This window comes from Haemaphysalis longicornis, unplaced genomic scaffold, assembly GCF_048455015.1.
Source record: "Haemaphysalis longicornis isolate Haplotype H1 unplaced genomic scaffold, Haemaphysalis longicornis Haplotype H1 scaffold_5, whole genome shotgun sequence".
Classification (NCBI taxonomy): domain Eukaryota; kingdom Metazoa; phylum Arthropoda; class Arachnida; order Ixodida; family Ixodidae; genus Haemaphysalis; species Haemaphysalis longicornis.
This window is the reverse complement of record NW_027526385.1, coordinates 135,809,466-135,836,123: the sequence shown is the minus strand read 5'-3', so window position 1 is coordinate 135,836,123 and position 26,658 is coordinate 135,809,466. Positions and strand designations below refer to the sequence as shown.

Sequence of the window (26,658 nt, the reverse complement as noted above, 5' to 3'; positions counted from 1 at the left end):
GAGTGAACTAATGAATGTAGAAAAAGTACTGCGGTGAGCAGCTTGAAGGAAATTGGCTAGGTACGCGAGGTAGTGACGATGAGGGTGCCGAGAAACTGGAAAATAATATGAAGTAGATCAATGATAATTGCGACGAGAAAGTTGACATGGGCCGCCTACCTGAGTAGCGCATTCAAAGTTATAGACGACGCTGGAGTCTGTTGAGGGGTGTGACAGATAGCTTCAGAAGAAAAGTCGAGAGGCTGGAAGTTTTTACTCTAAAAATGTTTGGTCGAGCTCACTGGGAGGTCATTTTAATTTTTTACGTTGAGCAGATGGTCATTCACATGTCTGACGCAAATACCATAGTCGTGTTGCATTACGGAATTGAAGTAACCGGATGGATGAACGCGCAACAACCACGTTTGTTCCTTCGATGACGCATTTTACTTCCTGGCAAAGCTCCGTCAGTTTTCGCCTAAAGACGTCATAAGTATATTCTTTGCGACCTCTTCAAGTAACATACTGAAATTTTCCGGGAATTTAAAGCTGCTTCCAGAAAACAAAGCATTTCGTTCCAATATGGGCAATCATTCTGTTTCTGACTTCGCGAAAGTCTCTAGTGTCTCTACGTAATCATGTTAGAGTTTCTGTCCTTAGATTTATGCTTGATGTTACATATCTCTCTGCAAACTGGTAAAGCCACTTATTAAAGCTAATATTATTCTTAGGTGCGGTTATACTTTCAGTGCCAGCTATGTGAGAGAAATCTGCACAAACATCCAAACCTTTGGACCAGTTGATTGTGAATTAACGACAAGTTCAGGAAAACTAGTAATGTGGGCAGGGGAGCACTTTGAACAGCTCCACTAGAAAAAAGAAAAAGTGGACAAAATTTCCACTCCAAGGCACCGGAGGTTCGAAAGTCTTTATGATGTTATTGAATTAAGACAGGACGCAAGAACTCATTGGTGTGGTAATAACAGCGGTACCTCCCCTGAGGCTTAAAATGCGAGCACTTTGATATGCGACTTAATACCAATGAAGGAAAATAAAGCAGCTGCTTCTGTTGTATCACGTTATTTTTATGTATAAAAGTTATGAACAATGAACGAGGTGGTATATTCGTGACCAATGTTCTTATGAGAGTGGGAAATATCCCGTTCTGATTTCGACCTTTTAACTAAAAATAAGAAGTCACAACTGGTGCCGCCGCCATGAACTGTGGCAAGAAAACTTGAACAACCAGAATATGGGGGGCCCAGAGAGGTGCAGGCGTAAATAATTTTTTCTACACCTACTGAACTCGTGATTTCTTGCTGCCTGCGAAAATATTCGGGAGAAATACTTTTGTAAAAATTGTGTTATTCATGGGAAAGCATTAGTCGACTGGGCAGGGGAAAGTGCCTGGCGTCACCGAAATCATAGCCGAGATATGGCGAAAGGTCCGCATCGGAACATTATAAAAGTAAAGTAATGGAGCTGAAAAGGAAATTGGTTAAAGTTAGATCTGCATTGGAATCAAAAGGAATGGGAAGCGCGCACGCCTCTTACGGCTCAGGGGCTGTAGCTAACTGAAGGCACACTTTGTGATCTCATTCTGGCCATCGACCTAGAAACGAGGGTTAGAAACAAGTACTGTGTTTCATACGAGTAATTTCAGCAGGCCGAGTTAGAGACGGAGCAATTAGGCGCATCGCTAAAGACTTTTCCGCTGAATGTCCTCAATGCTTGGCGATGCAAGCACCGGACCTTACATGCCTAAGCCCACGCCTCGAGTGAGAACGTCGCCGACCGACATCCGGAGAACTACGTACAACACGTTTGACAGTAATTACGTGTATTGAAGCTCAACGTTACCGAAACCCCCCGTCAACCCTACACGTGGGCGTGACAAGACGAATTGGACAAGACCCTTAGTTATGGAACAGAAAAAAAGATGGAAACGGTAATGCTGATGAATGAAGTTTCTTATGCGAGTTGACCGATCGTCCCGAAAATTGGTGCCGGAGTAACGAAGGCTACATTGAAGCAAGGAAAGGGCTCGGGCATGTTCGTTCATATCATGGTAAGACAAGAGCGTGCAGGACAAGCGACGAAAGAGGCTACACACAGATCGCTCTGTAGGTAGCCTTTTTCTTCGTCACGACCATGCACTGTTCTGTTTTGGGGGAGGACGCACAACATAGATGTCAGTAGCGCCGTACCCCGTAAACTTTGTGTGCCCTTCGCTTCTTCTGCGTTAAATATTGCGCAGCACTAGAAAAGTCATTTCGGCAAAAACTTTGGCTATTCATCCATCCCCGTGGAGTAACAGCGAAGGCATCGATAGAGCGTGTGTGGAGCAGGGGACGTTTACCGAGTCGGAAATGCGCTTGGACAGGAAGACGCCAAGGCCGGGGACGTAAAGTCGTTATGCTGCCGGTTGGCTTCTCTCTCCGGCGGACGCCCCCGTGGAGCGAGTTCTTGATGCCTGGCGTTACCGCTTGTAGGCGGTGCAGGGCCTAGTGGGAGGAACAACCGTGTGAAGCAGAAATAGCCGCTACAAAATGTCCATTTTCAGGGAAACATGGAGGCAAAGGGAATGCAGGGAGTCAACGCCGCTGGTAAAGTGATCAAAAGTGACCACTAAGACGATTAAAACGCAAATCTTGGTTTGCATGGTATCAAGGGGCGCACGACAAACACTTTGTAGCGGGCTTCTAATGCTGCGTATCAGGCTCAGCGCCATGTTCGCGAGGGAGAGGAAATAAGGTGTCACGCCTTCTGAAAGAGCCACCAATAGATCTTCCAATAACCTTTTGTTTACCAGGATGGTGGCGACGCGAGCCAAAAGAATTTCAGCGAGCTTTTCGCTGAAATTTTTATTGGGGCAGCTGCCTTACTTAGAGGCGCAGCAGTCACCACAGGTTCAGAGCGTTGTGGCTGCGTAACATCACACACATTTACGGCGGGCAATTGCACAATGATGCTTTCACATTTATCAGTTCTAAAGTGTACTTAGGTTGTTGAAATTATTTGGGAGCGCATACTATTTATGTATAATGCAAAGGAGAAGCGAATACACGAGTACGAGGGGACGCCTGCAGTTTTTCATCTTTAGGGTAATTGTATATGCGTACTGCATTAAGGGTTACTGCTTAATTGTTTGAAGTTTTTTACTTATGCTGACGATCGGTTGGTTTATCACGCAGATGTAACGCTTCCAAAACACATGCGGAAAGCCTTTGTCAGCAGTCCCTACGGTTGGTCAAGACAACAGGTAAATTCCAATAAGTACCAACATTATTAAACGACACTGCGATATAACATTGTAAAATTTCTGCCTTTACTTCCAGAAACACTGAGCAATAAACCATAAATGTGTCCATCCCATACAGAAAAGCGATTTGCCGAATATTTTACAGTAACTACTGCTCGAACCCATTTTTTCTGGGGGGCCCCACTTCATACAGCGTAGTGTTGTACACATTTTTATTCAATTACTGAGAATATCATTACGCTGAAGGAAACGAAACAATGCATGCCGGACTAATTGAATTTCGAAGAAAAACTTTAGATATTAGTCAACGCTTCGCGATCGTTTTTCCCAACTTATTTTTATGTATTTCAAATACCCTCACGGGCCAATCAATGGGCATTAGACACGGAAGTGAGATCTTTGGCAACAACAGCGCGAAAGACACCCGAAAGCTGACATGACATTACGGATTGCCAAAAACAACACTTATCACAATTATATAATGAGATAGACCACCCGACGACTAACAAAGACAGAAAACTGAATTCAACATTTTTGAAGTGAAAGATATTTTGAACAAGCTTATAAAGCATGCTCAAAGTACGTCACTGCGGGAATGTAAAAACACTTAACACCAATTTTATTCAGCAAAACAGAAGCCTTGGCAACAACAGCGCAATACACCCCGAAAAACTGGCATGATGGATTAAAAAAAAACACTTATCACAAATATATAATGAGACGGACAAGTTGACGAGTAACAAAGACAAAAAATAAAATTCAGAATTTTCAGAGTGAAAGGTACTTCGAACTACCATATAAGGCATGCTTAAAGAAGGACATTGGAGGAAGGTAAAAAACACTTAACATTAATCTTACTTAGCGGAAGATTGCAGAAAGACAACACAACTTCTCAATTTACGGGGTGACGGGAAAATGCTAGAAACTTTTAAGCTGGTCTAAGATTTCTATTTTCCCTGAAGTTATATGTAAGACAAAAAGTACAGCACTCGTTTCGTTAAATTTGGCTTCATTGATATTTCGGGTACTTCGAAACGGGCGTAAGGAAGCTTAAGGTTTAGAAAAATATCAACAAGACCGTAATAATATTAATTTAGTGAAGTGCCGTTACCAAGGAGTAACATTGCACAACAAAGTTTGTGTTCTAAATTTTCATAAACCGTGCAACAGAGCGCATTTGCGACATCCTAAGAATTCCTTTTGCTTGTATTTAAACTGTTGCATTTCAGAACCATAGCGCTGCTACAAAGAAAATAAACGCTTCATTTTGCAGGGAATCTTTTCATTGTTACTAAAAATAACGCAGGAACTCACTTTACTTTTTGGATTCTGTCTTCAACGCTTCGCGTTTATTCTGCCCCGAAGTAACTTTGTTGTTGGCTTTGCCCATTAGGACACAACCAGTTCGGGATGGCAAACCACAAGGATGCATGTCACCACTTGCTGGAAGTGGTTTGTCCTGCACCCTGTGCTAGCAAGGGCGGTGGCCTACGTAGCACCATCGGTGAGCACAGACTGTACCCTTACCTGTCCTCTTCAGTCCCAAGAATTCACAAATACAAAAATATTTCGTAACACACTTTTATTCGATTCAATATCCATAGAAATAAACACAAAAAAAACACAGTAGCAAAAAAGCAAACTAAAGTAATAGAATTTGATGGTACCCATTTGGGTACTCTGGGTTTCAGTGCACGTGGAATGCAAGAACCAATATTTTCAAAATTCTTCAATGCTTCCAAAATGCTGCAAAAATGCTACAACACACGTTTATTTGGTTCATTATCCATAGAAATAAGTGCAAAAAATTACAATAGCAGAAAAGCAAACGACAGGTATAAAATTTGATGGTACCCATTTGGGTACTTTGGGTCTTCTTAGCCGGTGGACGCATACGAGCGCTCGCGCCGCTGAAAGCCATTTTTGCCGCCTCGCTCTTCAGAGATGCCTGGACACATCGCGCCACCTAGAGGGGCTTAGTGAAAGCAATGCCTGCTTTTTGCGGGGAGACAACTTTTGACGCGCTAATTTCGAATGGGGGAAAGCTATTGCCTGTATGGTTGTGGTACTCATTTGGGTACCCCGGGACTGAGGAGGCTATGGCACCGAGTCATGACCATAACGTTTGTCTTGAATAAATGTCGAAGAGTGTGCTGGGGAGTAACGTCCTTAATGTCCTCTCCGTGTTGCATAGTTGCTGAGATACGAATTCTTAGTCAACCATTTGTTACCCTGATTTTTCATCATCATCATTTATTTTAACCTTAAGGGCCTTTCTCGGGCCATTACATGAGGGGGGGGGGAACAATCAAAGTACAAATGGCAATGAAAATGCAGTTCAGGGTTACAGTTTTTGAATTACCAAAACATACAGGTAGCACCAAATAACAAAAAGAACACAGAGCATGTAAAAATACTTAGTTGACGGTCAACAGCAATGTTCAATGTTTGAAGTGTTATATCTTACAGCAATTCTATTTTTATTTTTAACAATAACTTTAGTCCAACCGAACGAAACAATAACGCTGGACGAATCTAATCGGAGCTGCTAGGTGGAAAAATTGAATCTCGGACAAGATAACTCTTTCTCTTAAGCAAATCCAGCTGTAGCGAAGACTCTGGGTTAGTTTGCATAACTGGTGAGTCCTCCTGGCACTCAAAAAGGGACAATGAAAAAAAAATACGAATGTGAACAGTTTGAGAGGACTAGCATTTAGAGAATTTAGTAACTCGATCATTCAACTCTATTCTGGCGACAGACATTTTCACCAAAAGCGGATAACAAATTCCAATAATTTCTGCTGCACAACGCAGTGACGTGGCAGGGCTAGTACTACAGCAGAATAATGTTTTTTACTCCGTGTTTGAACTCGAGTGATGGAATAAAACCAATAAAACTTGTACAATCCCCCCCGCCGTTATCACCCAGTGGGACACTCGGCCGGCGTTTGCGAATTACGCAAATTCTTCTGCTGTCATAATGGCTGGGCGAGAACGTGGTGGTTGAGGAGGCATTGCTTCATTAGTTTTTTAACACGAAAGTGTTTTATTCCCGGATACACGAAGATTTCCCTGACGTCATATCCATCACGGAAGTGACGCCAGTACAACGAAGCCTGTGGCCTGTAAAGGGTGTACCCCTGCAAACAGAGGGTTCTTGCGGGGAAGCTACCCTTAGTACTAAATAGTACGTTATACTTAGGGTTTTTCGTCGTCGGGTTTTATATTTGAACACGAAAGTGTTTTATGCCGTGATGCCCCACGATTTCCCTGACATTATATCCTTCACGGAAATGATTCCAGTGCACCTTTGCCGAAGCGAACCGCCAGCAGGACTTCGCTCGCCAAGGACACCCAGAAGACAGCCGCCGACCCGCAAATCATGCTTAGCTTCAGATTTCGCTGCACATTTCACTTTCGTGTTTTACTGACTGCTATAACAGAGGAATCAGCCACACTTTTTACTATATTGCATTAATTTTCGTTCTCACTAAAACTGTTTTCATTGGTATTGTGATAAAAGGCCGTTTTAATGAACAAAACAGTTGTTGTGGTGACTGGGTTCAACGCGTCGAAGCAGCACCGGACCTACGTGGCGCGCCGTAGTCGAGGGCTCCTGATTGATTTTGACCCCCTGGGGACCTACAGCATGCTTCGAAGACTCGCTGCACCGGCATTTTCGTTTTTGCCCCCCCATCTAAAAGCAGCTGCTGCGGCCGGCAACGAACCTGCGTTTTTGGGCTCACCAGCGCAACGACTTAGCCGCTGAGCCACCACCGCGGGGAGCAGTTATTTTGTGTTCATGATTCTTTTAAGGAAGCGATTCGCCTCCCTCACGTTGTGCAGCCACTTTTGGTGAATATTTGTGCGGCAGCTGCTGCGAGGCATTCGGAACGACCTGCACGGCTAGTGCATGATCGAAAAGGCTAAGTCATGTAGTTTTGATTGATAGAAAATAATTTTCTCCGTGTTTTATTGCTTCGAAATTAAATTAGAAAGAAAGCGAACGTCTTCGTTGTTCCTGCAGTATTGCGAGGGAAAATCTGGAAAATTTTGCAGGGTAGCGTGAGCAGCATGGTACATTGCCGCAGTCCATAATGGGCTCGGCATCATAATGGGCTCGGCAGCACTTAATTCTGCTCGCCTCGTCAGTCGTGGACGGGCCCTCATGAATTTGATGACTACGGCGGTGATGTGTGGCTTAGATGCATGCGTGCCAATTGACAGTCATTCGCATATTTTTATTCATATGTACATGGCCTGTATGCGAATTTCCCCTTACAACGAATTTGTTACCGTCTTAGCGGATCGTCGGCCATGGGAACCCACGTTGCAACCCTAGCGGACATAGTAACGAAATGTACAGCGTGAGGACAGCTTGAAGGCAGCAATGGTGCGGTTCTTAAGCAGACGATTTTTGATAAGTTTTCATTGTGGCTATGTTTGGCACTCCTCCTTTGCCTAATGTTTATTGTAATATTGTACTTGTCTTTGGAAATTCAGAGACCTTCTAACCTGTGAAGAACGCAGTCAGACGAAGCTAAAGTCTGGCGAAGTCTGGCGTGGTTTGCTGCGTTGGATATTTGAAATGGGCTACGTGGCATTCTGTATGAGTATTTGACAGAATTATCAGCAGAGTGGCGCGATCTCTAGGTCCCAAACTCAGGACACCCACAATTGCTCGGAAGAGACAACGATGTCTCTAGTGCGCCGCACAAGTGGCGCAGCACTGCCCACTAACAGGGAGGAGAGGGACGCCGCTCGTGGCGAGGAGTGTGCGTGTGATTCGGTAGAGATGCGGCAACGGTAGGCAGGAGTAGAAAGTGGGGCTACAACCATACACCCTCCGTAGTCGGCCATGTTTCACTGTGCCAAACTCAATGCGGGAGCGTCAGCGTACAAAGACCAAGCGCACACGAATGGCCTTAAAGTAGGTTTTGTCTATAGCCCTGAACGCACTGTTGGGAGGTCATCATTTGAGGGGCGAATTAGACATTTCTATATCGAAATACAGAGGCCGTAACAGCTTTCCTGTATTTTTAGGACGAATTTTTGTCATGCGCTGACGGTTATAAATCTACACCGAGCATGTGAGTACCACAACATTTGTTCGTATCAAGCAGGTCGATACGGGCCAGCTAAAACTGCAGCAAAAAGTGAGCACACGGAGAAATAATGTAAATGGCGTACTTCCTTTCTGTGGGTGCCCAATGTGTGTGTGTTTAATCAAAAAGGTGTCGTAACCGAAATAAGAAAAAAACATTTTTGGTAACAATTTTTTGGGGTTAAGCGCTGAATACAGCTGTCGTCCATTAAATAGTGCACATGATTTCAAATACACAAATCTGCGTTACTGCAGTTTCAGAAGTGTGTCATCGGTAAAGATATTTATGAGGTTATTTTGCTAGTGTTAACTTTATAGAGCAAAATCTGAATAGGCTACCGTAGGATAGAGTAACGGCAACCTACAGGGGAATAGGATTAATATGAAGCCTTGTGCATATTAGGCGGGTGAATGCTATTTTATTGCGTAAGGGTCGAGGAGGAGAAGCAGTCGTGGTTTTGGAAAAAAAATAATTCCAGCGGGGAAGACGAACAACGGCGTGTAACCTACTATATTGCAGTTCTTTGAAAACTGCGAAGTCTCTGATATTTACATTCCGCGTGGTGCGTAAGTAATCTGACGGCTTGGTTTTGAGGCATGTCATTCTTTTCCCATGTCTGCAGCTTGTTCCAGTCTTCCACGCTGCCTACTCGACCTTGTTCGTTGCCTCGGAACTTTGCTGGGAGGCAGCCGTCGGCTTCATTGTTGAGCACGCCGTATTCTTCGCTGTGGCCAGCCTCCGCATTCCTGTCCTGTGCTACGTCACAACCTTCGCCCTGATCGCCCAGAGGATGGTTCTTCCAGTGAACATATTTCATGTAAGCGCTGTAAATAGTTCACTTGCCTCGGCTGGGTGGGTCGGGCACAGGGGGGTGGGTAATTAGCAAGGTTGGTTTTAGACCAACCAAGAATGAATCTCCGTTGCTCAGTTTGTGCCGTTCTGGTAATTATGTAGGTCGAGGGAGAACTCATTACCTACGCATTTAGGGGGTCGTTAAAGTGTGGGTGCCAGTGAATATCTGAATGGCATACGTGTCGTTGTAGTGGCACCGGAGGTGTAGAGTGAAGGCTGCATTCATGATGTTTAACGAGCCTTTAATACAACGGCATAGTCACGCTTTAGTCTTTCAGAAATGACAAATTCTTCCCTCGTCGATAGTTAGGTCTCATTACACGTTGTGAAGAGAAGAACCATTCCATGTCATTGTATTATAGCGTCTCTACCGTTTCATCATGAGCCTTAACCTTCTAGTCTTACGAAATATAGTAACTGGTGAGTCCAGAGTAGACAGGCACCGCGTACTTGCGTTGCAAAGAGTCAAGCATAATGAGACCTTGCAGACAAAAGGTAAGTTTGTTTTATTCGAAAGATTTGGTGTTCGATAGTGCCCTCATCGCTTGCCCGGTGTCAAACGATGCTTTATTTACTGAGAAATATATCAATTTCAGTTAAAATTGTGATTGTACCGCCAAATTGTGTGCTTTGTGATGTCTGCGAAGGTGCCGCTTAGACAGGTTTTGAAGCGAACGTTAGTACGCCGTTTAGTCTGCAGCGTAATCGCGAACGTCTGGTTTCCCGTAAGTCCTCATAGATGGCACTACCTTACTGTGAAGGACCTCTGTTCGCTCTTGCTTTCTTTCTCACCATATTTTCACCTGGCTTGTGTTTGTTACGGTAGGTAGTAATCGTTTCGTTAACGATGGGGCATGGCCAACAAACAGGGCCATGTGGGTCAATGTCGCTTACGGCAATCGGGAAGTGTCGTGTGAGACAACCTCAACGCTCCGGACTGCCATGCAGCTATAAAAAGCATAGTGCACGCGGCGCCGACCACAATACGCACTGGTACTTCTATGTTTACGCGCACTTTGGTAACTTCCATTGTTTACGCCACCATTCCTACTGTTGCAAAATGAACATGCATTATGCATTACATTTGAGCGAAAACAGCTCGTTCTAAAAGCTTGTAAGACCTGACTAACTTGGTTTGCCCTGCATAACTTGCAGGTCTCAGTCAATCGCACAGCTATGAATATGACGTCATAGGTTCTATTAAATGAAATGAGCGTGTGAGTCGCACGGCCGTTGCCCATTTTCTAATCATATAGCTGATCTGAGCAAAGTTTACGTTAGAAGTGGTGTCACCATGATTCTGACGAGGCAAGCTTTCGAATGAACCGAAATTGTGTTTTGTCGGCATGGCACCTATAACAGGTACTGTCTCCCTTCTAACCTGCTTTTCTTTTTAGTCGTCCTGTGTTGACTCCTCTTATTTATCTTTCCCTTGCTTCAACAAAGAGTGCGATGATTTTAATTGTAAAGTGGAGTAACTCTCGTAAGCGCGTACATGCAGCCCAGCTTTTCTTTGGAGCCATAAATGCCGCGTGTTTAATGCTAAAGGTGTAAAACGGAAACGCCACGTTTAGTGCCGTGTAGCCTTTTCTTCTTAGCACATTGCCTTTTGTGCGTAAGCGATGGCCGACCTGTTCATGAACATTGTTGATCTGGATGTCATCGCACAGGAATCGAACAAGAGTTTGTCTTGTAGCGGGGACATTACCAACGCCAATGTTGTGACACCGTGGCGTGAAGTTCGAGAATTGAGTCTGTGCTCCCGGCTTCTTTCTGTCCCACGGCATATATACAAGGGGGGCAGTGAGAGAGGGTAGACACTGCTAAATGTGTGTAAGTTAAAATATCCCAATTTTTTAGTGCAGTGTGAAATGTTAGTTTCAAGTTCTTAAGCGCACTTGAAAAGCAGCATACCTGAGGATCTTTCACGTGCGACGAAATCTCCATCACACACGCGCTTTCGCTTTTAGCACCCACCAGAAAAGCAGCCACCGTGACCAGGATTTAAAAAGCGTCATTGAACTTAGCAGAGCAATGCCTTAGCCACTGAGCTATGGCGGCAGGTAAATGTATAGAGGCAGAAAATTCTAGAGTCACGTATATGAGCATAGAATTAAATGGAATGACGGTTGGATAAAATGTGTAGTTTAGACCACGCAGTGTTGCTGTTTGGTCGATATCGTTGCTTGTTTGTTGAGGTTACGCTTAAATACGAGGCTTCATTTCTTTCTAGGAAGTGTACTACAAGTACGGCATGGTGACGTCGGCCGTGATGCACAGTGCATACCACTGGAACACGCTACGAGGCCTGAGCTTCAGCCTGGACTTCATTCGGGAGCAGCGACTTTCGGGTGCCGCCCACCAGCGTCGGTGGCCATTCTACTGGAAGACTCTCGCTTTCACGATATATCTCCCGACGCTGTACTTGGGACCGCCGCTTATCTACGACCAGTTCGTTGCCCAGGTAGAGCTTCATAGAAAAAATAGATCATTCTCACATTTTGGGGGGTAAGAGGTGGTGGCATGAGCTATCTATCTTTAAAAAAGGCTTCTCTCGCAAACGGCAGACGGAGTTCAGTTGTAATGAGCCGCAGCCACTGGAAAAGAAAATGCAGTTGAGCAACTGAAGTAGTATGCGAGCGAGCATGGCTTCTTTGCACCATTTATCTCCTTCACACTCGCTCATGTGCGTGCTGAACCCTCAAGCTGTTGCACATGCCTTTTATGAAACCTTGATTGATTGTAAGGTTTAACGTGCTGATCCAACGCCGGCGATGAGGCGCGCCGTAGTGGAGGGCTTCGGATTAATTTTGACCAACTGGGAATCTTTAACGTGTGCCGAAATCTCGTACACACGGGCGTTGTTGCTTTTCGCTCTCCATCAGAAAAATGACCGCCGCGGCCGGGAATCGAACCCGCGACCTCCCTTTATGAAAGAGAATCGAAGCCTGCAGGCAGAAGAGCTCGGGAAAAAACCAGGCAAATATGCTGCTCTTCGTGGTGCAATAGACCCTATGCAAAATGCGCCCCGCCATCTCACGTCGACTCCGGTAACTAGGTCCGCCATTTTGGTACGGTCGTTTGAAACCGAAACCAATTAGCGAAACATAGAAGGCGCCGGGCATTGACCGCTCTTGGTGATGGACTACAATGCCGGAGCATTGCTTCGTGCCGCAGAGCACGCAATGCAGAATTACCGGTTCAAATGGAGAAAAGGTACGTGAAGTTCCACGCTCTTGAACGAACTTTGTGACGCGAACTGTGCCGGCGCGAGCAACCTTTGTGACACGCTGGGCGCGGTGCGCTTGGAGAGAATATTTGTCGTTGGTTCGCTAAGCGCGGGGTTCCGTAGTCGCTGTCCGTATGAAAAATACAGCTGTGTTGGAGTTCTGTTGTCCAGCCTTTGTATTCTAAATGAAGCCTGAGCGTGCGCCGCCTATTCACGCGACTGACAGCGGCGCTCGACCGGGAAAACAGTACCACACGTTGCCAAAATTAGGCTGTTTCTTTACTCGTCCCTGTGGCTCTGCGCCCGCTTCATTTCATTGTTAAATGGTACCGCTTAGCCCCTACACGAGCCTTTATCTTACCTAGGGCTGTAAACAAACTTTTCTTGCCGCACTACGCCGTCGAAAATTTCCTCTGTGGCGGGCGCGCACGGTATGGGAGTGTGTTGTTGGTTTCTTTACGTTGCATTTAGCCGTGTGTCGTTGCAGAAGTGGCGAACGCTGTTTTATGATGATCTAACGGTGGAAAATTCGAGCTTTTGCACTTGGTTCCCGATTTTCCGGGCTGAAAGGTTTGTTGTTACGTCAAGTTAACTTGGTGCCCATTGTCATTCCAGCAACGATGTATTTACTGTCGAATATTTTGCGACTAAAATACACACTCACTCCTCTAGTTTGTCACTCGCTGCATGCATGCCTCCGACGTAATGATAGTGTCCATTGATGTAGGTAGCTGAGACAATTTTCAAGTTTTATTCAAAAAGAAAACGGCCACAGTTGCATCAGGCTGCCGCGCATCAGCTTGAGAGCTTTTGCGTTTTTTGTATCCACAGTGAAAATCCCAGTAAATTAAACTACTTCGCTGATTTATAGCGCGCGCAGTATAGCAAACTGTGGATATAAATGGAACAAAAAGAAGCATTCGCGCACCCCTGCATGTCGCGGTCTAGTAAACGCGACGTTGCCCAGCCTCTGCTGCGTGCTCCTGAATGCTTGCTGGTAGCTCATAGGTGACCCTTCAGGTGCCATGCCAGTCCTTGTTTTGTCACTGGCGGGGGGGGGGGGGGGGGGGGGGGGGGAGGAGGAGCGGGAGGCCAGCACAACTGGGGCAAAAAACTCATTCCCAAGGCTCCCAAGTTTTCTCCCAAACGCCTGCACGGCACTTCCAGTACTCGACGTGCATCGAACAGACGCATTGGCGAGGGAAGGGAGGGGCCATTTTATCGCGGGCTTCTCCAGTCAATGTTTTGGACACTCGCTGGCTTGATGCCCTGCTGTCTCAGACGTCCCCACTGTTGTGGCAGCTCAGTGCACGCAAGCTTTGGTGGCGCCTCTTAAAACCTTCGGCTAGCAAGAGGGCGAGTAGGTGCACAGCAGCCAGGATGTGACTCCATGCTCCACTGCAACCCGCCGGGCACTCGCACGCTGCCTCCACAATCGCCCCACTGTCCGTCTCAAAGGTGAGGCACACAACTTAGGGCCGGCCACTTTTCTTCTGGGAGCGAAAGCAGCTGCTGAGCACATGGATGAGGCCCAACCTGCAAGAACAGAGAGAGTATAAGTAAATAACACTCAGTGAAGAACAGGACTAGTCCGCTACAGTTTATGGTAAAGAGCAGAAAGAAGTGGCCGCAAGGAACAGACTCAAAATGACCAGATTTTGTGTCTTCCTTAACATTGTTGCAAGGGCAATAATCTACACCTGAAACAGCAATGATGTCAAAATTGTTTGTCAAGTTCGAGCGTGCAAGTATCTCTGCATGCTTTGTTAATGCATTTTTCAAGAGAAGGAAGTTTAACATTTAAAAACCTCAGCCTGGGTAATGATACCAGTACCCGCATAATCGTGTTCGTCATAACTTAAGCAAGCAATAATATGATTATCTGGAACTCACTTCCAGAATCTTTCGAGATAAACAGGTAAACATTCGGGCTATACCGATGACCCATCGAATTAAAAAAAAATCTTCTAGTTCAGTGAGTTCGAGCTAACGAGGTTTTACTGTATTATCTATTCGTGCACACCAAAAACATGCGCTTTAAAATAAACACAACCACCCCACCGCCAAAAAAGGAGAAGAAAGACACACAAACAGATTTTTGCGCAGAACATGCGCAATATATAATGAAAACACACAAAAAAAGAAAATTCAAGGCATATGTGCGCTTTTGTAGTTGACTTCGCCGCAAAGCACGATTGCTTTGCGGCAAACGCGCGGGCGGACGACCGTCACGGAAAACGGCCGCAACCTTTCCGTTAACATCTTCGCCAAAAATCATCCCGTAAATTCGATGTACAGCATTTGAAAATACCTAATCCACCCACTAGCGGTATGGTCTGGCGATTGTCGCTTTCCTCTTTCAGAGTTACTGCGACAGGGTCGCCGCTGCGCATTTGCATGGTAAACAACGGTGAACAAAGTGCCATACAAATGCTCATACCGGTTAACTCGCGTCAAGTAAAAAACAAAGGATTTACTTACTGCGAGTCGCACGTGTTTGTCCGCACCGATGAAGGCGAGCAATGCGCCTCGGTGGCTAGGCGGCATGCCCTGCTCCGCTGCCGCTCGGATGGGTCTTGGGCACGGCACCCCGAGTAGTACGAGTCTTCGGACACAGTCGGCAGCGCAGACAAGTCCTTCGTCCACAATCCGCGGTCGGGAGCCGGAAAACGCCGTCCAGTTTGAGCCATACCGCGTTACCGTCACCTGCTCTTCCACAGTAAACAATACGAGACTTCCCGATCGGCGCCCGTACCAATATGGCCGACGGTCTCGTTTACATCAGTGTTGCTAGATCACCAAGCAATTTCGCATATGGTCTATTCGAAAGCAGTGAATTTGTGAACGGAAACACATGTCTGTGTCTCCCAAAACAACGTTTGTCGAACTGTAACTTTCGTGGACTAGAAAATAAACATAAACAGGGAGTAAAATAAAAATAGAAAAATAAATTTGCGTGGACACATCTCAGCAGAGTGCGGGCATATCGTGGGATTGACATCAGATGAAGCCCGAGCGAGTGTCAAAATGAATAAAAAGGTCCTGGCATCCGAGACACTGCGTAGTAGTGAATACAGAATGCAATAAAAGACGGGGCTAAGTAATTAGAAAGATCGGACGATATAAGTAACACAAGAATTCGTTTCACTTATTGTTCTCCCCCGTTACATCTTAAAGGAGCCATGAAGACAAAATACAAGTTTGTTTTATTCAAAATATTTCATGTTTTATAGTGCCCGCAGCGCTTCTCCGGATACAAACGAAGCTTTATTCTGTGAGAAATCAATCAATTTGGGTTAAAATTTTGATTTTCCCGCTAAATCCTGTGTTTTCGTGGTCTGCAATGACATCAAGGGAACTGACCGTCATGCAGCCGATTCTGGAGCCTTGTTTACCGTTAATGAGCTAGATGGTGCCACCATACCATTGCAAGCCGTTTTCTGCCTTTGGTTTGTTTTTGGCAGTATTTAAAGCTGGATTGTTTTTGTTCTCGGAGGAAATAATCGTTTCGTGAAACATAGTGATCACTCGACAAATATGGTCACGTAAGACACCGTCATTGCGTCAATCGGCCAGTGTCGTCTGAGACAACCCCAAAGCCCCGCAGTGCTGTGCAGGTAAACCAAGCATAGTGCGCACAGTACCAACAGCAGTACAAAGCGGTATTTTTATGTTTACGTGTGCTTTCGTAACTTCCACTGTTTGTGCCACCATTCTTACTGATATAAAAAGAATGTGCGCTACATTTAAGCGCAAATAGCTCGTTGGATAAGCTGATAAGCTCTGCCTAATTTGTGTTTGCTTTTGCCGGCCTCCGCGAATCGCAGAGCTGGCTGGTATGACATAATAGGTTCTGTTGCGGGGAATTAGATAGTGGGTCGTATGGCCATTCCCCTTTTTCCTAATTATGTAGGTTCGATGTTTGCGTTAAAAGGGGAGTCAGTATGATTCTAACGAGGCAATCTTTCGAATGAACCAAACTTGTGCTTTGTCTTCATGGCTCCTTTAAGGCCTGTGAGCGGCACGAATACGAACAAACATGCCTGTGTTTACTGAAAAAGCAGCGATTTTAAGCGCGATTGCTATTGAGATCTCAACGAGCCATACAGGTATACATGTGCAGTCACGATCAATTTGAATGTGATCCCGGGAGCACCGACCAGCGGGCCTTTCAAGCTGCATGGCGGCAGTTTTCAGAACTTTGGAGATAATGATAGCGCTGCCTTCTTCCCGTCGTAGCCTATTCAATGATAACACTACGATACAACCCTGATGCTGATGCTGGTTGTTTCGCCACTTGAGCGATTACCTTCAAATTGATCGCGACTGTACGTCACATCTTTTGATTAGAGTAGGAGGCTTTGCTAGCTAGTAAGAGGGACAGAGATTTCTAGCCGATATGGATGCACTGTGGATGATCCTTGAGATTCGCTCAATGTCTAAGCTTTTCGGGTAACCAGTTCTTCAACACAGCTTCGGAGCAACTATTCGTTCACTTTCGAGGGAAGGGTACTACTTTAGCAACACCGCTATAGCACGGCAATATCAAATGCTAAGGAGCCGGGGTCAATGCTTATGCAGGCAGACAAGCCGAAGCCAAGATGGACCTTGAGAGAAATGGCGGCCAACGTGTGGAATTTACTGCGGAGTGGAGTGCATTTTTTTCTGGTCGAAGCTATGACCCACTACATGTACTGGTGAGCCCGAACAGGTGGTCGAAAAGCGCAGCCAAATCATTGTAACAATTTTTCGGGTAGTGCTTTTCGCCACCTTGTCTTCAAAGTTTTACGTAGATAATAATTAAGCATTCAGGCGCGGCTGTCTAACTTAAATGGAAGCCTTCCGTATTTTTAAAGCAACTCTCTTAAGTGGAACTATCTATCGGGGTACACAGGTGAATGCACTGACAGCTAAATAGACTGATAACTATTTTTTGTGGAGTGTACGCTTTTCATTCAAAATAAGAGTACATAACTTAAACACCATGAACAGAAACGGTTTGCTTGATAGGGCCGTAGAACGTTGGCAAGCAGAATGTTTAGATATACCACCGTTACGTACGATGCCAAAAGAAATTCTGGCAGCCATGACAGCAAGCTTTGCGGCAGCATACTTTTACTGTACGCGAGTTGAAAAGAGGTATTCAGAAACTGGTCTCCAGCTAAAACCGAAATAAAATGCATTCTTTTCTATTCCTCTGCGCAGTTTTTAATCACTCATTGAAACGGACGAAGTTTTTTTGTATCCGTACGGTAGTTTCGCGTTTGGACACTACATGGCATGGGATTTCACACTTTAAAAAGTTAAGCGCCAAATTGAAATTGTTATCATTAATTTATTATTAAATTGCTGGTGGTCACCTTAGTACATAAAACGCTGGTTTTTAAATGAACTAGAGGACGTGGAATCCGCGAAAATTGTTTGTCTTTGCCTTGAAGTGTGATAACAAACAAGGTGCATGTATCAAATTTTAAAATACGATGGCTTGGTGATTACGGTTACAGAATACCTTTGGTTGAACTCTCACCTAGGGTTGTGAGTGCCCGGCTGCTGACCACCTAAGCGAGCGCATCATTTGGGGTTGGTGCTCAGGCCAAAAGTGAAAAAGAACATTAGGGGCTTTCAGGAGACTAGAAATTTTGGAAAAAAATGTAGCGGCTCTGGCTGGCAGTGTTCTGCAATTATTATATAGTGGTAAACAGCAGGCAAAAGCTGAATTATCTGTGGGAAAGAAAGAGCGCCAAAGCTAAAAATTTTAGGCAGCGATTTGCTTTACAACACCTCGTTCGTGAAGTGGGGGGTGTTAGACAGGAAGCTCCTTCCGTCTTACAAGTATGGCACGAGCAAGACCAACAAATAAGAAAGCCGCCCCAACTCCTAACAACAACAAAAAAATTGCCCGTGAATCTGCTAGCGTCGCTGCATCCGCGTACCTGTCACGCTGTTCCCTTCCTGTCTTGGAACCCCCATTGGAAGTTTGCGGCGTTAAAGTTTGTCGCGTTCGCACTTCTGGCGCGCCTTCTGTTAGAACTGTTTCGGAGTTGACGCTCCAGCCACGCACACAAGGCGGGGGCGCCAGTCGTGTTTGAATTTTGCGGTTACAATATTTGTTTCAACGATTTTAGTTGCGTTTCCTTTCGGAAAAATCGAGCACACATCTATTTTTACTTTAAAGAACACTGCAAACACCAGTCATTTATTGACGACGTTCCTCTTCAAATACGCCTGGTATTATCCGTTTGCAGATCAATGTTGACAAAGATGAAACGTATTTCTAGATTTATTAGACCGAGCTGTTTTGCCGATATAAACGTCTCGCTCAGCAATTTTTCAAATATGCGCGGGTGGCTGAATCGGGGAACAGACAGACCGACACACCAAAATTGTCGCGTTTGAGGAGCCAAGCAGACTGTTGTCTTTAAAATTGACAGCGTGTGTACTTGCTGTGCTGCAAATGTGGTCGGAACGCGATGGACTTGTGCCACCCCCGCTAAGTAACGCCCTTCCTTCTCCTCCACTCCCAACCCTCTCATAATCATCTACATCCCAGCAGTTATTTATGTGACGTAAGACTTTTTTTTTCATTTTAGAGGAATTTTTTGGTTTTCACGCTGCTCGTGACAAGCTGAAGTCTGTTTTTAGTGTGTTTTCTTCGATCTCGCATCTATTTGACCCTGCTTTTCGAAGCGCTTTTTTTTATTTGCCAGAGTAAAAACCAATGCAAGGTGCACAATGAATAAGTAAAACAGTGCTACGCTCGATGATGTTCTTCAATAAGGCCCCAAACTTGCTTTATGTTTCCTCCTAAAACCTCAGCCACGTTATTCCGTCCGGCCAAAGTCAGGGGTATCCTGATGATGCTGGAATTCAGTAAGATGTGCTGTTGGCCTGTTTGACTACTCGTGGTTCTAAAATGTAGAAGCACCGCAACAAGGAAAATGTCAAAGAGGGAGCAACAAACAGATGTATTGCTGTTAGGCATGTTCTGGTTAATGGCTTGAGAGAAATGTTTGCCTGGTGTGGCGCGCGCTCTAGGTCATGCAGACGCGTGTTTTATAACTTTTAATATTATAAAATGACAGTTGATAAATGTGGTTTCGGGAGTCCGCGATGTTGAATACCTGCCGTAAATGCCCTCCAATTTACGAGTGCAACAATTTGTAGGCCATTTATGTCCCATGCACGCGAATGTTGGCAGGCTGGAAGGTGTACTCTGCAAGTGTGCGCTTGAGACATTTTCACAAAGGTTCCATCTTCGTTCCTCACCTGTAGAGTGGTGGTAGCTGAGAAAATGCATTTCACCCTCTCAATATTTGAGGGATTAATCTTTCCTTGCGCTTTGTGAAGCGAGAAGTTGTCAGCAAAATGCATTCCTCTTTCGATATAGATGAGGTGTAGCTCATGATCGATTATTATGACTTATCTATAAAACATGAGCACCAGAGCTAAACACGTACAATATTTTCAAAGCTGCGAAGAAACGAAAGTGATCTAACCTCTTTGGCTTACGCCACTCACGTCAGGTGAGGCGCTCTTCCTTCTTGCAACTGACGCGACTACCTCCTCTTGCCTTCGCAGTACCGCCATGTCAAGATGGCCCTGGATGGCCTACAGCCTGGACCTCACAAGCCTCGTGGGCTATGGCCTGGCGCTAAACTTCTTCTTCTACCTTCGCCTGCGGTTTTGCTACGGCTTCGCTTGGTCACTGGCCAGCGTCGAAGGCATCGAGATAGCGCGGCCGGCCAAGTGCATAGCCAGGCTACACCGGTGTTCTCAGTTTTGGAGGTGAGTAGCAAAGGGTTTCCGAGTTTTGTGGTACTCGTTGCAAGCCCAAAGATCGAGGCGTACGATAACCTGCTTGTCCTGAGGTGAGGGAGTTAAAGGGCAGCGGCAGCCAGGTTCCAAAATTCACGCATCTCCACGAAGTGAATCATGACGAGTGGGCGAAGCACTGGGGACCGTTCTTACCGTAAATCACCTCTGGCATTGCCCACTCGCGCATGTAAACGACGAAGCGTGTGTACAGTATATACAATTACAATCCAATCCAAATCCAATCCATCTAATCCAATCCAATCAAATCCATTCAATCTAGTCCGATACAATTCAATTTAATCCAACCCAATCCAATTCATTTCAATCTCATCTAATCTAATCCAATCCAATGCTCCTCGCGCATGCGCGACAGTGTACACGGACAGTAAGCCCTGGACAAAGCGAGGTCCTAAGGTGCTTCGCCCCTAAAACACGGTCGGTAGGGGTGGCACGTTTTATCCCCCTTCCCCCCCCCCCCCCCCCCCCCCCAAAACCGGGTGCGCAGCTTTCATGCGTGTTCCTGACCACTGCCGGACCGGTTATGAACGACGGAATCCACGCGTGAAAACGCGCTTTGCTACGAACTCCTGTTTGGCCCTTCAGGCCCGCCTACGAACCACTTATGGGAGGCCGCAAGAAATCGCCGAGCATCGAACAAAAATGTTTATTCCTGTCAATGCATCTAGCCTTGCTAGATAAAACACAAATCGAGGGAAACATTCAACACTTTTTACGTTCTACTCAGTTGAGAACGCAGCATTTAGTTTTCTCTTAGCTAATTTATTTAATCAGTGTTTTATTACTGGCGATTAAGAGCGAATAACTAAACAAATTACCCGCATGCTTATCGGCTCCTCGGATGGTCATTTTTATTAAAAAATAGGTATGGCTATCAAAATCTCAGAGAATGTGGCCAGTAAGCGCTTTGGGTGAATATCGCATCATCGCGATTATTTACTGAAGTGTACAATAGCGTTTCAGCGGAGTAAAGCTAGCTGCAGAAAATAGCAGTTTTGTGCCTTAATTTGAATACTCAGTCTTCACGACAACTGCAGGAGGGCATACGACTCTAGTTTTGCTCCTATGTTTCAGCAGGCTACGCAGACAAAAAGGTAAAATGAAGAGGACTTATGTGACAGACGTCAGCATCAGTAGTTCCTTTTTTTTGTTTGCACGTCGGTGTTCTGCGCTCAGTGATGAGGCGTACACCATTTAGAAGTAATGTTTGTGGATAGACATACCCTAAGGGTGATGCCTTCGGAGGTTCGTTTCGGGTGCGTCCCTTCGTAGAATCGCCTCAGCATTCTACTGCCGACACTCTTATGCAGGAAGCCCGCCAGGGGGCCACGCGATGAAGACAAGCTCCACGTCGGCTCCGTTTTTCAATGTTTAATTTGTGGCTCATCAGTTCCCTGGCGTTTCTGAGTGGTACCCTGTGAATCGGCAAGGTGTAAGGACCTACCGGACACCACCGACCGACCATTTGGACCACTGGATGCGAATTTCTCGCCTCGGAAAACCACGCCAAGGCGGTGGCAGCGCTAGCCCTGGTTCTAGGGTTAGCGCGGCGGACCCTCGACTCGCCTTGACAGATCGACGGAGGATCGTCGTTTCATCTCTCCTGCCGTGGCTATGCAGCAACTCGTAGCTCTCCGCCACTCCGGCCAATCACCCATGGAAACAATAGTAGAAGGTGAGGACATTGATCCATCTGAAATGTCCGACCCGACTTGGGCCACTATCCGCCACAAGCAGTTCGCTCTCAAGGAGGCCGAACAAAGGGCCGCCTCGCAGGCACGTGCCCATCTTGCTAGCTCCCCACCCACGCGCGGCCGGCGCGCGCCCAAGCGCCACCCACCCGCATCACCCCTGCCCGAAAAAGACGTCAAAATAATTCTCAGGCCCAGAGGGGGTCTCGCTCTGTCGACGGTGTCGGTAGCCGCTCTAGCCGATGCCATCCAGAGACAGGCCGGAGTCTCTCACAACGACGAAGACCAAGTGCGCATTCAGTCGACTTCTAACTTCATCATCGTAAGCACGCCGTCTGAAGATCGCGCACGCAACTACGAAAAGATCGTCACGCTTACGGTGCAGGGCAAGCAATACGCCACCTCTACGCACGTCGCCGCCCCTGCTAACACCACAACTGGCGTCATCTTCAATGTTCCTGAGACCGATACGGCCGAGCAGATCCTCGATAGCGTCTGCCGCTACAATCCTGACTTACAAATTTTGGATGCCCGCCGACTCAACTCTTCCAATATTGTCAAGATCCTCTTTAATGGAACCCGAGTGCCCTTTTGGGTCCGATATCGTGCTGCAACTTACCGTTGCAAGCCCTTCCGACGCAAAACTGAGGCTTGCATGGCGTGTTGGCAGCCCGGACACCGACAGGACGTTTGCCCGAGCACGCAAATTGCCCAGCGCTGCCCCAAGTGTGGACTCTCCAGTGCACCCGACGACCACGAGTGCACTCCTAAGTGCATTGTGTGCGACGGTCCCCACCTGACGGGTTCAGCTGAGTGTCCTCGCCGCTACCAACATCGCCGGCAGCGGCTTACGTACGCACAGGCGGCCAACTCCAAGGCAGCATCCGCCACCAAGGAGGAGGACTTTCCGCCTCTCCTGAACAAGCTCCCCTCCAAGACTGCTGGCCTACACAACGCCACGAAGCAAGACGCTGCCAAGAAACATCACCAGGTGAGCTGCACACGCTCGTTGCCCAGTAGCGCTCCGTCGAAACCTCCATTCCTCCCCCACAACAGCGACCCTCACTTAGAGCTTATTAAGGAGCTGCGTGCCATTCGTGCCGAGGTAGCTACTCTCAGGCAGGAGAACGCGGCTCTTAAACGCGAACTTCAACTCGCGAAAAAGCAACCCTCTCCGACGTCTCCTCCTGAGAATGAGCCCATACAAATGGATATACAGTTGTCTCCCCCCTCGCAATCTCCTGAAACCACCGACCCCGCCGCGTCTCCCCCGCCCAAACGCAAGGCTGTCTCGACCGGCGACTCGCCCTGCGCTTCCACGCGGGATGAAAAGCTAGAAATTCTGGAACAAACAATCGCCAGACACCGAGAGGAATACCTACAACTCCACAACGTCCTCCTACAAAATCAGACGGCCCTTCAGTCTACCATTGAGATGATGCGCCTCGATTTCCGCAACTTTATTGGGTCTCAGGCCGTAGCTCACAATACCCCCCTCCCCCCCGCGGACGAGGATGATGTCTAAATGCCGTAGCCCAGTGGTTGTGTGGCAGTGGAATTGCCGAGGGTTCACCCGCAAGCGACACAACCTTCAACAACTAATCTCGACAGAAGCTACTCCTCCCGCCCTCATCGCTATCCAAGAACCTGGTAAACACATTAAATTAACAGGCTATCAATCCTTTCATACTCCCAACAACCCGTACACAGCGGTGCTTGTTCAGCGCAACATTCCTGCGGACCATCACGTCTTCGACAGTATCTCTATTCCGCATGATTTAGTCGTCCTCTCTCCGCCAAAGCGCACTGCCTCTAGGCTATATGTCCTCAATGTCTATAGCAGCCCCAAAGCACACACGCATAACTTCAGCAACTTACTTACGCTGACCAAGCGAGCGGCTGCTCACCACCCTCTAATTATACTTGGAGATTTTAACGCCCCGCATACAACCTGGGGTTACACGCGTACAACCAAGAAAGGGAGGCTGCTCTGGGAGGTGGTGCAGGCGCGAAGGCTCGCAGTCGAATCTGATCCCACCGTCCCCACTCGGATTGGTAACAGTGCCCAAACCGATACCTCCCCGGACCTGACGCTCTCGCACCGAGTCAAAGAACTGAAATGGCACTGCACTCCTCACACTTTGGGCAGTGACCATTTTATTATTCAGTCCACTCTCCAACTCGATACATCACTCGCCCCACGGTTATGGCAGACCCACATCACCGACTGGCCAGCATGCAGGGAGACCTGTCAGGGGCAGGAGCCACCCGACGATGATATGTCGGTCCAGAGTTGGCTTAGTAGCCTTATAGATATTAAGAAAACTCATGACCTCCCTTTGGACCCAGACATTCCTTCAGAAACAGTCGACACGCGTTTGCAACATCTATGGGAGGCTTACACAAGCCTCCAAACGCGATGGCGCCGACAAAAACACAATCGCCGTCTACGACTAAAACTAGCCCGCCTCGATAAAACGATTGAGACCTACACAGCCGAATTAGCCCGAGCTCAGTGGGGGCAATTTTGCGACAGCATGAGAGGTAACCTCGGCATGCGTCGTACATGGGCTATTTTAAGGAACATGCTCGACCCAACCCACTCTAAAACGACTAGCCGAAATCGTCTAACTACAATCATACACAAATTTGACGGAACTAACGAGCAACTTCTATCAAGACTCCGGGACCTATACCTAGCACAGGGTACTCAGGAGCCCCTCCCTGTTTACGGGGGCTCTGAAAACTCAGACATGGACCGCGCAATCACGGTTTCGGAGGTTCGCGCCGCATTAATAAAAATTCGCCCGGGCTCGGCACCTGGGGAAGACGGCGTTACCAACAAGCTCCTTCGCAACCTGGATGATCAATCCATCGAGATCTTAACGCGCTATTACAACCATCACTGGGAAGCCGGTACCATCCCCCCCCCCCCGAATGGAAGCACCCAAAGGTCTCGCTCATTCCTAAACCCGGCAAGCCTCTCGACCTCGCGCATCTCCGGCCCATCTCCCTCACCTCTTGTGTAGGAAAAGTCCTTGAACATGTCATTCACGCACGCTTGGTTCAGCATCTCACCCACACAGGACAATTCCCCCACACCATGTTCGGCTTTCGGGCCGGACTCTCCACTCAGGACGTTCACCTCCAACTAAAGCACGACATTATAACTCCCCAGTCTCGTGTAGACTCTGCAGCGATACTCGCCATCGATTTGCGAAAGGCTTTCGACCGAGTCTCCCACAAAGCCATTCTGCAAAACCTGACAGCCCTAGCCCCGGGGGCTCGTGCTTACAATTACATTCGCGATTTCCTCACCGATCGCACTGCAGTCCTTCAGATCAACGACCTGCGCTCTGACATAATACACCTACCCTCAATAGGTACCCCGCAGGGCGCTGTCCTGTCACCACTGTTATTCAATATAGCGATGATTAATCTCCCCCAGCAGTTGAATAACATACCATCCCTTCATCACAGTCTTTATGCCGACGACATCACCTTGTGGACGACCGGGGGCAGTGATGGGCACATTGAGGATACCCTTCAACAGGGAGCAGATGTCGTCGCTGCCTACGCTCGTGGCATTGGACTTGAATGCTCACCGGAGAAAACGGAGCTACTAATCCTTCCTGCTAAACGTGCCAGCAGAGGCACTTCTCCTCCGGACATTACAATCCGAGTTCACGAACAGCCCGTTCCCCAGGTGCAATGCCTGAAAATCTTAGGCCTATAGATACAGAGCAACCGTGCTAACACCACGTTCATAGCACACCTCACTACTCAGGTGAATCAAACTATCAATCTCATACGTCGTATAGCTACCCGAAATCAGGGGCTCAAAGAGGCAGAGCGCCTTCGGCTGATACAGGCTTTCATTATTAGTCGCATCACTTACTCTCTTCCCTACTTGCTACCTTCGCCCACCGAATTAGCTAAAATTAATTGTCTAATTAGGAAAATTTATAAAACAGCGCTGCAGGTACCTCAGAGGACATCCACTGCCCGCCTTGAATCACTTGGGGTCTTTAACACCGCCGAAGAGTTGATTGAGGCGCATCTCTTGAGTCAGCTCACTCGTCTCACAGCCATGCTCTCAGGCAGAATGCTTCTCCGACGGCTGCGCCTTGACAGCCCATTCTTTATCGACGCGCCCATTCCCCTTCCCAGCCACATTCATGAGCTAATAACGGTTAGACCCATACCGCGCAATATGCACCCGACGTTTCATCGAGCGCGCAGGGAGCACAGGGCGAGGACGTTAACCAAGCGGTACCCAATCACCCCCTCCACCGTCTACGTCGACGCTGCGAGATACAGGAGCCGTGAAGCTTATGCGGTAGCGGTCATTAATGGCCCTGACGCCCCTCCGCTTGCTTCCCTTACTCTGTACACTAACTCCCCGGCGACCGCGGAAGAGGCGGCAGTAGCCCTAGCCTTTACCCTCAGGCCGCCCCCCTCCATCGTAATCTCCGATTCCAAAACGGCCGTTCAAAAGTTCGCCAAAGGAATGATCTCGCCTTTGGCCCTCAAAATCCTTCTTCAAAATTCTCCCACCACCCCAGTCGAGCTGGTATGGACTCCGGCCCATGCGGGTGTGGGGGGGAACGAGGCAGCACACAGGGCCGCTCGAGAGCTCACCGTCCGAGCTGGTCCTGGCCTTGAGCCCTTCCACGGAGCCCTATCAGCCCGCGACAGACTTGTTAC

General features: G+C 47.3%; 1 protein-coding gene across 3 annotated transcripts in view; it reads left to right on the top strand.

Annotated features, from left to right (window-relative positions):
- The window catches only part of LOC144138707 (protein-cysteine N-palmitoyltransferase Rasp-like), a 77,358-nt gene that overhangs the window by 34,036 nt on the left and 16,664 nt on the right, over window positions 1-26,658 (top strand). For all 3 annotated transcript variants that reach the window (XM_077671111.1, XM_077671112.1, XM_077671113.1), the window contains 6 exons: window positions 3,174-3,241; window positions 4,635-4,745; window positions 8,969-9,163; window positions 11,432-11,662; window positions 17,009-17,124; window positions 20,006-20,212. In XM_077671111.1, the coding sequence (XP_077527237.1) occupies window positions 3,174-3,241; window positions 4,635-4,745; window positions 8,969-9,163; window positions 11,432-11,662; window positions 17,009-17,124; window positions 20,006-20,212 (928 nt within the window). The remainder of the gene's footprint in view (window positions 1-3,173; window positions 3,242-4,634; window positions 4,746-8,968; window positions 9,164-11,431; window positions 11,663-17,008; window positions 17,125-20,005; window positions 20,213-26,658) is intronic.